Below are 12,571 nucleotides of genomic sequence, written 5' to 3'. Positions count from 1 at the left end.
TTGCCAAACACCATTAAACCTCAGAAGAAGAAGATTAGTTTCACCGCGCTCTCTGTTGTTTTACCGTGATGCTGGCTTAGTACAAACTGTTAGAAATTTTGTTTCTGTAAATAGAGAAATACAGTTTTTGAATCAGGTCAATAAATACATGTAATATTTTCATCCTCATAGTTGTGACTAAGTTTTGAAGCAAGCAGGAATATCTGGAGGAGTATCATCTGAACTGAGGTCTGCTGCTGTGAAGATGCTGTTTATTAAAGAGGAGAGTGAGGAGAACACGATTGAACCAGAAACCTGGAGAATAAAACACGAGGAACCAGAACCCTGGAGAATAAAACACGAGGAACCAGAACCCTGGAGAATAAAACACGAGGAACCAGAACCCTGGAGAATAAAACACGAGGAACCAGAACCCTGGAGAATAAAACACGAGGAACAAGAAACCTGTAGAATAAAGCAGGAGGAACCAGAGCCCTGTAGAATAAAGCAGGAGGAACCAGAACACTGGAGAATAAAGCAGGAGGAACCAGAACCCTGGAGAATAAAGCAGGAGGAACAAGGAGGTTGGTGGTTATTTTTCATTCATCTTTAATGACTGTTTGTGGGACATCCGCATATCCTTTATGTAAAAATAAGATCTTAACTGTCATTAAATTGATATATTTCAAGTTTTTAATACTCCAATAAACAATTAGACCATTATGGCATGGACAAATATGGATGTTTTTTGCAAATGTATGTTTATTATTAGAGAAACCACCCTAAACATAGAGCATAAAGAACATAGACATGTTTCAAAGATGGTAGATATGTTTTTCAAAGAACTTGTTAATGTCTATTAAACACTTGGAAAAAAGAACATAGCAAGCTGCCCGTGGAACAGAGTGATATGCATTCTTTATTGTGGTGTAACAGTGATCCAATATATTACTGTCTCTGGTGGGACATGTGATGTGCTGTCTGTATTTTGGCAGTTCACGGGAGAGATTGGCTTTATTAAAGTCCCCGAGAATGATTAAAACAGAGTCTGGGTGTTGTTGTTCTGTCTCTGTGATCAGATCTGCGAGTTTCTGTAAAGCCAAGCTCACGTGTGCTTGCGGAGGAATGTAGACACTGACGAGAATAAACGAACAAAACTCCCGCTGCGAATAGAACGGCTTGCAGTTAATGAAAAGCGCTTCAAGATCGGAACAGCACATCTTCTTTAACATTGTTACATCTGTACACCACCTTTCAATACTCGCTTCCCCCGTCTGCGCGTCCTGAAGCACTTGATCAGCGCCGCTGCTCCGCCAACTACAACATTAAGCAAAACGTCCGATTAAACGAAATCCGGTAGAAGATTGTGTGGTGTGTACTGCCAAATGTTTAGCAGCTCATCCCTGGCAAAACTGATCGTGTTTGAGAAACAAAAAACAGGAAAAACTAACAAAAACAGTACAAACACTGGAGAACCAAACACTGAGGCTGCTGTCTGCGGCGCCATCGGTCATCGGTCCAATGATGATAATAATAGCATTAATAACAAAAAGCAGAGGATGGAGGATGAGAAATGTGATAAGTGATAATAGTAATAGTTAGGCATGGGCCGGTATGAGATTCTGACGGTATGATAACCTCGGTATTGCGATTACAGCTCTAAAATATGTTATTTTTAAATGTCTGGGTATAAAAAACATTTTTTTCCCCCACTGAACACATTTTATTTTTAAGAAACATATAGAACATTTTGGAACAGTAACCATATCAGGCTAAATAATTAGAATAAATAATTAAATTCATCTTAATTAAATGCAGTCACTTAAGTGAGCCTAAACCTGCAGCTTAACAATAATCAGAACATAAATAAATTATTTTCTGTAAAAAAAAAATCCCTATAAATGGAAGGAAAAAAAAAAGGTTTTTGGAGACATGCTCACTTTCTACACATTCATCTTTCAGTCCAAGTTATGATGCAGGAATGTTCACCTTCCCGGATTAAGTTTGGAGCGGTGAGGTACGAGGATGTGTGCACATACACACATAAGGAAAGAGAGAGTGCCCACACACACACACACACACACACGGTCTCTCCGTACAACAGTTTTTAAGATGGCATTCAGAGAGATCTTCCATTATCTCCACTAGGTAGGATAAACGCTGTAAAAATGAATATTCTCCCCAAATTTCTTTACCTCTTTCAAGCTATTCCTCTGTTTCTGCCCAAATCTTTCTTCAAGAATATAGATCAACTAATCTCCTCCTTTATATGGGCAGGTAAAACTCCTAGAGTTTCCAAAATTTTGCTTCAAAAAAGTCGACTAAGTGGAGGGCTTTCCCTGCCCAATTTTATGTATTATTATTGGGCAGCAAATATTCAGAAGCTGGTGTTCTGGGTACAGGCCTCCTCTTTACCATGGTGCTACTTAGAAGCTAAGTCTTGTATTTCAACATCTCTCCCTGCTATGGTGTTCTCTTCTCTCCCCATGTCCCCTTCACATTACACGGATAATCCAATAGTATGCTCTTCTCTTAAAATATTCTTTCAATTTCGACGTCATTTTAAATTTACCTCGGCATCAATCATGGCTTCAATACATAATAATCATCTCTTTCTTCCTCCCTTTTCAGATTCTGTATTCTCTTTCTGGGAAAAGAAAGGTCTGAAATGCTTTGAAGATCTTTTCATTAATAATGTGTTTGCGAGTTTTTCTGAATTATCGTCGTCATTTAATTTGCCTTCCTCTCACCTATTTTGGTACTTTCAAATTAGGCGCTGTGTCTCCTCTCTGCTCTCTGGGTTTTCCTCTCTGCCTACAAAGTCTCCATGGGAGGAGGCATTTAAACTGAATCTTCATATGGGTGGGATTATCTCTAAAATATATGCAATTATCCTGTCAAACAATAATTCTCACAGCATTAAAATAATCAGGGTTTGGGAAGAGGAACTTGACCTCGAGTTTGAGGATGATTACTGGAGTAGAGTATTAGACAATGTACGTACCACCACTTTGTGTGCTAGACTTAGCTTTATACAATTTAAAACGATTCACAGAGCTCATATTTCAAAGGCAAAACTTTCTAAAATATATCCCAATGTTTCAGATTTGTGTAATAAATGTAAACTTTCACCATGTAACGTTAGTCATATGTTTGCATTTTGTCCCAAGTTGCAAAACTTTTGGAATTCTTTCTTTACAATACTTTCTGATGTCCTAGGGGTCGAGTTAATTGTTTGCCCTTTGATTGCAATCTTTGGTGTTTCTTCTCGATGTCAGTCTTTAAGCTAGAGACAGGCTGACGTCATAGCTTTTGCATCTCTTCTTGCTAGGCGCAGAATACTGTTATCTTGGACCTCCCCTAAACCCCCATCTATTTCAGTTTGGCTCAAAGATTCTGTCTTTTTTTTTTAAACTTGAAAAAATTAAGTACAATATCAGAGGTAGGGGGGAATCTTTTTTTGAAAAATGGCAACAATTTATCACATACTTAAATGATTTACAAACCCTAGACGTGGATTGAGTGGAGGTATATATGTATACCCCTTATTTTATTATTATTATTAATTTGTTTTATGTGTTTTTTTTTTGTTTTTGTTTTTTATCTCCCCCAGATGTCATTGTGTTTTAATTGGGGATTGCATTGTTGGGCCTGGGTAGGGGTGTATATGGAGGGTGGGGTGGTATAAAATGTAAAAATGCAATTTGCAACAATAAAAATTTTATGGTAAAAAAAAAATAAAAAAAGAGGGGTGTAATTCTATTGTATCATTTTGAGTGGAAGTTGACAGGTTTTCCATGGAGATGTACTCTATTAGTAAGTTTTTCCAAGATGTAATATGTATGGTGTTCCTTGATTTCCAGTTCATGAGGATAGTTTTCTTGGCGATAATTAGAGCCACTAGGAGTAATTGACTATTTGGATTGTTTAAATTAATTATGGATATGTCACCTAATATACAGAGGGAGGGAGACAATGGGATGTGACATCCCATAAGGTTGGATAGTGAGTCAGTAACGTTTCCCAATTTTTTTTAATTGAGGTGCAATGCCTAATGGCGTGAAAATAGGTGTCTGGGGTGTTTTGTGTACAATGTGAGCATGTTTCTGAAGTAAAACCCATTTAAAATAATTTTCGTCCAGTTAGGTGAAATCTATGAAGTACTTTATACTGTATAAGTTGCAGGTTGGCATTTTTTGTCATGAAGTCGATATTTCTGCAGATTTGTGTCCAGAAGGAGGCATCGGGGGTAATAGATAAGTCTGATTCCCATTTAACATTTGGTAAGCTTAATGTATTGTCTGATTTTTATATCATTCTGTATATTTTGGAGAGTAGTTTTTTTGAGTTCGATATATTAATTAGCGCTGAGATTGGAGGGGAAAGGTTAATTGATTGATTGAATTGCTGATTTGATTTGTGAGTATTCCAAAAAACAATTACTCCCAATACCGTATTTCTGGACCAAGTGGGAGAATGGTGCCAGGTTATTATTATGAAACATATGGTGAAGTTGTGTGATGCCCTTTTCTGCCCATGTGCATAAGTTGAGTGGCTTCTTGTTAGCTGTAAAATCTGGGTTATTCCAGATCAGGGTGTATTTAGATGGTGCAAGAGGAGTGTCTGCTATTTGTTATTTAAAACAGTGATGGTTTTTGATGGTCTGATTGAAGATGGGTAATTCTGAAGTGTTAATGTCCTTTGTAAATTTTTTGTTCCACGTCTAGCCATGTGCTTTCTGATAAGTCAGGGTGAATCCATTTGTGTATATTTTGGAGCTGATTGGCCAGAAAGTAGTGGTAAAAATGTGGTGCTTCCAGTACTCCTTGTATTTTTAGTTTCTGTAGGGTAGTCAATTTAATTCTTGGGGTCTTGTTTTTCCAGTAGAATTTGGTAATGATTGAATCTAGTGATTTAAACCAGGAAAGGGTGTGTTGTGTTGGTGTCATTGTAAATAAATTTAGGAAGGATAGTAATTTTAATTACTGATATTCTGCCCATAATAGATAGTGGTAGGTTCATCCAGCGTTGAAGATTATCGTCTATCGTTTTAAGTAATGGAGAGTAGTTGAGTCCAAACAGCTCTGACAGCCTGGGGGAAACATTAATACCTAGATATGTGATGTAATTGGTGCACAGAGGAAGTGGTGGTGTATGGGATGTCACATCCAAGCTGGTGGAATTTAATGAAAGAATAGCAGATTTACTCCAGTTGATTGAGTATTCAGAAATATTTGAGAATGAGTCAATGAGTTTAAGCGCCTGACAGGGCAAGCCATCACGCTAATGCATCAGCTTACAGCTTAAAATAAAGAATTCTCATGTTTTGGGAAGCTTGGATCACATAACTCTCCCGCAGCATCTCATTCTGTCTCCACTATTTTTAGATGCATTTTGTCCATAGAAATGCGTAATTCAGTGATGTAATTTGATGTAACCGGCTGAAGTTGGACGTGCACTGTGGGCAGACTCGACTAATCGATAATGAGAATCGTTGTCGATGATTTTCATTATCGATGATAATCAATTTTATCGATTAGTTGTTGCAGCCCTAAAATTAATGTATGTTAGATTAATTTTGTTGTTGATCAAACATATTTAATAGTTCTCCTTGTAGAAACATGGGATTTGTGTCTATAATACTTACAAATAGTTAAAATCTCAGAGAGACATAATTTATAAAAATGCATCAAAAAGACATATGTTTACATCAGGGTTCATTTTTTATCTCCTTTCACATTTCTCTGTTTTTATGACTAACTGAAAATAAACCATTTTTACTTTTATTTCAGAGTTAAATGAAGAATCGAGTGAAGTTGACGAGAGAAATCATGTCAAAAGTTGCTCTGAAACTAAACAGGAAGATTTAAAGAAAAGAAGAGCCAAGAAATCTTTCACCTGCACTCAGTGTGGAAAGAGTTTGACAGGCAAAACAAATCTTGATGTTCACCTGAGAGTTCATACTGGAGAGAAACCATACACTTGTGATCAGTGCGGGAAGAGCTTCTCACACTCATCAACTCTTAAGAGACACATTAATATCCACACTGAAAAGAAACCACACACATGTGATCAGTGCAGCAAAACATTTTTGAGAGCTTCATACCTGAAGAAACACCTGAGAGTTCATACAAAGGAGAAGCCACAGTCATGTTATTTGTGTGGAAAGAGTTTTTCATGTCTACAATATTTGAAAGAACATCAGAAAATACATACTGGTGTGAGAGAGTACATGTGCTTTGAGTGTGAAAAGACTTTTACTACAGCTGCACATTTGAAACGACATGAGAGGATTCACACTGGAGAAAAACCTTATAAGTGTTCACACTGTGACAAGGGATTCAGTCAGTTAGGACATTTGAAAACACATGAGAGTATCCACACTGGAGAGAAACCGTATCACTGCACTGCATGTGGGAAGTGTTTCAATAATTCATTTGCTTTACACAGTCATACAAAACACATTCACAGAAAGTAGATCATCTTCAGATCCAGCTCTTTCAGATCTGATGCTGTGTCCTCAACAAATCCTTATCAAATGTAATTTATTCCAAGTGCACTCTTTTATCTGGGTCATGAACGATGCCCCATTCACAAATGAATCGCTCTTTTGAGTCGATTCTATTCAAGGTCTTGAACAAAGAAGCCTGCAAAATGGTGTGCATTTGTTCACGAATCACTTTGAATGATTTGTTCAGTTCCCTGCACGCACTGAATCATCTGAAGCGGTTTCTCATTCATACCTGGACATTTAAGAACAGGGAGAACATAAAGACCTTCAGACAATTGAAGCCAAATCTGCAAATTCTGCTGTTGGCTTGCGCTGAGGATCTTTATTAGCTGAACACCGTGTGTGACGTCTGTGAACGACTCCACAGGAATACATTTGACTTCATTTAGGTGATATTTTGTAGTAGTGCTATAAGAAGCTGTCGTGAAATGTGTAACGTGAATGAAAGGTGTCGATCGCAGCATTTAATTTATAGTAGGTTTGCTTTATTACATTACATCAGATTTATTTTTGAGTGTTGTGAGATGATTCTGCGGTCTGCAGTGTTGAGCATTATAACCAATCACACATGATTCTCTTGAGCTTATGAATGCAATATCCAATCAGAGGTGTTTTGATTCGTCACTGCGGAGAACTCTGGAGTTGTTCGGTGTGCCCTCACTGACTGAATTCACAAACTCACTCATCAGCATAAACAACAAACTGCAGAAAAGAGATTGATTGTGCAGTGTAGACCGCTTCAGTAATTATAACGAGAGTTTTTGTGAAAATGCAGAACTCACAGTTTTAGGCTGAAGTCTTGAAGCGCTGTGTTTCTTTTAAGTTATTTATTCCCAGTTTGAATAACCATTTTGTTTTTCATGCTGCTGAAATAACAATATTGTGAGGTCTTCATTGTCGGTAAAATGGAATTCATAAACAGTTCATGCTTTTCCCCTTGAAACAACACAGAGACAATTCAATCATTCATATGCTATCAAATGGATGAAAATGTTTTTAATGATAAAAAGAGCTTGTTTTTATAAAATGTGACTCTTGAATAAAAGCTTTACAAACAATAACATACTCACTGTTTGTTGTGTTTGTTTAATACAGTAATTGATTGATTGAGTGTATTTGATCGTTAAAATGACTACAAATTCAGGTTTTCATCACCACCGTCAGATGTGTCATCTCTGTCACCTCCCTCAGATGAATATCTTGATAATATTTGATTATGATATTTTATATTTTTTGAGGAATTGTTGGTCACATGTGAAAGTGTAATCTGTCTGCTAACATGAGAATGTGTTTTGAAATGTTAAAAACACCTTGATCTCTGTTAAAGATAAAGTTGCATTTATATTACACAGTCCAAGGTAAAAATCATATTTTGATAAAAGAGAAAAGTTGGGAGGTTGAATCAAAGCATAGCTCAGTAGCTTAGTACATGTAAGATTCATGAATAAATTAAGACACATACGTGTTGTTTCATTTGTCTGAGTACAAGGTTTTATTCCCCAATAATGTTTCGTCCCACTTCTCAAGAATCAGTGATTTGCAAGTTCGGGGAACAGACACAGAGACTCTTTCACCTAGATATCATACTATAGAGACTATGTAAATACAGAAAAGTCCTGAGTAAACAGGAAACACAAAAAAAATGTGATTAAAGTTTGTATCTCTCATAAACTTTTTTTTTTTTCACCTTGTGAAAAGGTTGTGATAATGTGAAAAAACCCCCACGTTGCAGAAACGTTTTTATAACGTTTTATCACGTCCATATGTTTCCTTCCAACGTTTTAAAAACGTAGGCTGATTCATACAAGACGATGATGAACATTGTATACATGTGTTTTAACGTGTACCTACCAATTTAACTAAAGAGCTGCACCATCTCCACCTCCAGCCTTGTGAAGTGCTCCTGGAGTACAGGTATGGATTTGAGCAGGGGGGACGAGGGGTCCTGGGCAGGGCTCTCTGCAGGCGTGGGCTTGAGATCTGGGCTACTGCTCTGTGTATTCTGCTCAGACGTTAGACATTCAGATAATAGTGCTTTCTCTTGTTTCATTATTGCGCTGTAGTCAGTCTGGAATGTTTTCAGATTTCCCTGTATCATGACTGTGCCATTTTTATATAAGTTCACAGTTATCACTGTGGTGTCGGGGTCACGTGGTTCTCTGATTTGGACTTTCCAGCCATTAGATGTCCTCTTTTTTTACAGAGGGGTAATGGTTGATGATGGCTTTATGCCAGACGCTGGGATGATCAGTGAAGAAAATGAGATTGCAGAATTCTCCAGTTTTAAAGGAATCTGCAAAAAGAGTTTCTGGGTTGTCTTTAAGAAGTTTCTGCTTATAGTTTTTCCTTGCAGACTCAGCTGTGACGTCAGAGGGGTACTGTATGGACACACAGTCTGTGCAGAGTGGGGAGCTCATTTGCATATGGCAGTGGGGTGACTGCATCTTCTCCTCTGATTGGTTAATGTTCTCTGGCTCATTTGAATTTATACATTGAGGAATGTCAGAGTGTAGGGTAGCCATAGCTTTAGCTTTTAGCATTTTTAGCACCGGTGACTGCATCTTCTCCTCTGATTGGTTAATGTTCTCTGGCTCATTTGAATTTATACATTGAGGAATGTCAGAGTGTAGGGTAGCCATAGCTTTAGCTTTTAGCATTTTTAGCACCTTTAGTTTATAAAAACTATAAAAAGGTCCATTTTAAATTGTATGTCCTTGTATTTGAGAATAAATATTGTCCACTGCAGTTAGTTGTACTCACTGCTTCTCCCTCTCTGAACTGTTGAGGTTTATCTTGAAGGATTGTCCTGTTTTTGAATTTCCCTCTGATTTTCCTGTGGTCTGTGCTGCTAGAAACTGATCCTCTGCGCTGAATATTTCGTTTTAAAAACAAAAATAACGTTTTCTGATTTCCTTTTGTTAAAGTTCAGTTCAGAATTTGATATTCTTTCAGATATTTAACATTTTTGATCTAACTCTCATCTCAAAATACGAACAAAAAGTAAATTCTGAGAGCTCATGCAGATCATGACTCTCTGATGATGAACACACACACACTCTCTCTCTCAATTCAATTCAATTCAATTGAGCTTTATTGGCATGACTGTGGAACAGCACAATGTTGCCAAAGCAATAAACAGCGAACAAGTTGTACAGGCATATAGACAGTAAAAAAAAAAACACTACATATATTATCACATATAACAAAAAAAAACAATAGCAAATACAAGGTGATTACTTACAGAGAGCATTGGTAAAGAAAAGAGAGTTTAGCCTTTGTCCCTCATAATATGGCAGGAGGATACATACTGCGCTGCCAGGTGGATACACTTTTCTTTCTCTCCCAAAATATATCAGAGTTTGTCTATGTGGCTCGCCTGCTGGAATTCAGGCACAATTTGAGCTATTTGTGTAAAATAAGTGTCTCTGATGTGTTTATATTTGCTGCAGTGTGTGAGGAAGTGCAGCTTGTCCTCTACGAGTCCCTCTGTGCAGTGAGAACACAGTCGGAGCTCTCTCTCTCTCCAGCTCTGTTTGTGTCGGCCCGTCTCCACACTCAGATTGTGCTCACTCAGCTTTCTCTGACCATAGTCTTTCATTTTGATCAAGTAAGGGGCCAATTGATAACCAGTCTTTAATCTGTAGAAGTACTTTAATTTGTTAATTTGTGCTACTTTGATCTGCCAATCATGGATGTATTCTTCCTGGGTTATTTTTCCAATTTCTTTAATTTTTGCGTGTCTTAACTGAATTGTTGAACTGAGTTGATATTTTTCCACTAAATAGTGCATGGGGTCATTCTCTGGGTGTCCTGTCCTGTAAGTAAGAGCGCAGTGATGGTAATCATCTGTCAGTGTGTCTGATAGATGGAACCAGAACTTGGCTGTTCTCTTCTGGATTTCTGCTAGAAGGGGGAATCTGCCCAATTCTGCCCTGCAGCCAAGACTAGGGGCATTTCTGTGGAGTCCCAGGATGTTCTTGCAGAACTCCAGGTGGAACATTTCAGTGGGGTTTTTATCCCAAGATGTATAGTTTAATTTAAATTTGGGGCCCCAGATTTCACAACCGTATAGAAGAATGGGTTTGATGATGCTGTCAAAGATTTTTAGCCATAATTTAATCGGTGGGTTGAATTTGAACAAAGATTTTCTTATAGTGTAATAAGCCCTGCGTGCCTTATCGGTCAGATGTTTTATTGCCAGATCAAATTGACCAGAAGCTGAAATAGTGAGACCCAAATAATTATAACATGTGACATGATTAAGAAGTGTTCCCCCGATTGTAAAATTACATTTTTTGTCAGTAAGGCAAGGCTTTTTCTGGAAGATCATAATTTTGGTTTTCTCCATGTTTATTGGTAAGGCCCAGTCTCTACTGTAATTCTCTATAACTGAGAGGCTTTGGTGTAGCCCTTCTTCATGAGGTGACAAGAGCAGAAGATCATCAGCATACAGGAGGCATTTGATTTCTCTGCCCTCGAGGGTCAGACCAGGACAAGAGGACTTATCGAGTGCTGATGCCAGTTCATTAATATAGATATTAAACAGAGTCGGGCTGAGGCTGCAGCCTTGATGCACTCCTTTGGTCTGACTGAAATAATCAGTCCGTCTGTCGTTGATCTTCACACAGCACTTGTTCCCGTTGTACATGTCCTTTATGATGTCATATGTCTTTCCTCCTATTCCGCTTTGAATTAGTTTTAGGAAAAGTCCATTGTGCCATACTGAATCGAAGGCTTTTTTAAAATCAATGAAGCAGCCAAACATTTTTCCTTGTTTTGTTTGATGAACATATTTTTGTATGAGTGTGTGGAGTGTGTAAATGTGATTTGAAGTTCTCTGTTTAGGCATAAATCCAATTTTACAATTGTTTAAAATCGTGTGTTCTTGGATGAACTTAATTAACCTGTCATTAATAATAGAGCAGAATAGTTTTCCGAGGTTACTGCTCACTGTGATGCCTCTATAATTATTTGGGTCGTACTTCTCACCTTGTTTAAAAATTGGGGTTATCACGTTCTCTTTCCAGATCTCAGGAAATTGTCCAGATTTTTAGTTGGGCGGTCAGATGTTTTTGGGCGAGGGTAGTTTCGTTTAGTGAATAGTGTTTTCTGAAATGTTCAGTCTAGATGTTTGGGTCACAGATGGGAAGGTGCTTGGCCTCTTTGGATTTGTCTAAATTGTTCCATAATTCCCAAAAAGAATTTTGGTCGATTGCTGCTTCAATTTTGTTTATTTTTATTTTGATGTGATCAGTTTTCTTCTGTATTAATAGTGACTTGTATAATTTAAGGGGTTTGTTGATATGTGGCTCGTATTTGTTGGTTTGCCGGGTCTCTGTGTTTTTTATTTGATAATGATCGTAATTCTTTTCTTAGTTTTTGGCATTCTTTATTGAACCAAGCATCTTTAGCGGTTTCTTTTTTACATCTGTAATATTTTCTTTTTCTGAGGGCTTTTCTGACCACTGTAGAAAAGATTTTAGTTAACAGTTCAGTTGCTGAATTGGTACTTCTCTTCCCTTCACTAAACGTAGTCAAGAGAAAGGAGTCTATCATGTTCTCAGCTTGGGTGCTGTGGAGCGCAGCTTCATACTGGGCAGGACTGTGAATTTGGGGGGGAGCGGATATGATTTAACTTTCTGTTCTGAAGAGGGCAGATGATTCCCTGACCTGTTGAGACTGAGGATTATGTGACTGTGGTCTGATAATGGCAGCTGAGGCATGACTGTGAAATAATTGATCTTACTTTGGTCTATATCTGTGATGGCGTAATCTACTGTGCTGCTGCCTAGATATGAGCAGTATGTAAATCGACCCAGAGAGTCACCCTTTACTCTGCCATTAACTATGTAAAGACCCAGGCTTTTGCAGAGCTGCAGGACTTCTTTTCCATGTCTGTTAATTGTGTTGTCATAATTCTGGCGTGTTTTGGCCAAACGTTTCTGTTGATGATTAAGTGAACCGTTTATATATTTGTCTCCATCTGAGCTGATGTAGTCCACTTCCTTCCCCGTTCTGGCATTCAGATCCCCCATTAATAGAACTGAACCTATAGACTGGAAGTAATTGATCTCTGATTGC

General features: G+C 37.8%; 1 protein-coding gene across 1 annotated transcript in view; it reads left to right on the top strand.

Moving 5' to 3' along the window:
* The window catches only part of LOC107559988 (zinc finger protein 239-like), a gene marked incomplete at its 5' end in the record, with an annotated part of 52,256 nt that overhangs the window by 23,098 nt on the left and 16,587 nt on the right, over positions 1–12,571 (top strand). The window contains 2 exons of the mRNA XM_016244028.1: positions 6,246–6,353; positions 9,948–9,950. Of these exons, the coding sequence (XP_016099514.1) occupies positions 6,246–6,353; positions 9,948–9,950 (111 nt within the window). The remainder of the gene's footprint in view (positions 1–6,245; positions 6,354–9,947; positions 9,951–12,571) is intronic.

This window comes from Sinocyclocheilus grahami, unplaced genomic scaffold (assembly GCF_001515645.1).
Source record: "Sinocyclocheilus grahami isolate Dianchi unplaced genomic scaffold, SAMN03320097.WGS_v1.1 scaffold22.1, whole genome shotgun sequence".
Classification (NCBI taxonomy): Eukaryota; Metazoa; Chordata; class Actinopteri; order Cypriniformes; family Cyprinidae; genus Sinocyclocheilus; species Sinocyclocheilus grahami.
Note: the sequence above shows the minus strand (reverse complement) of the source record. Positions and strands in the feature narration are given on the sequence as shown.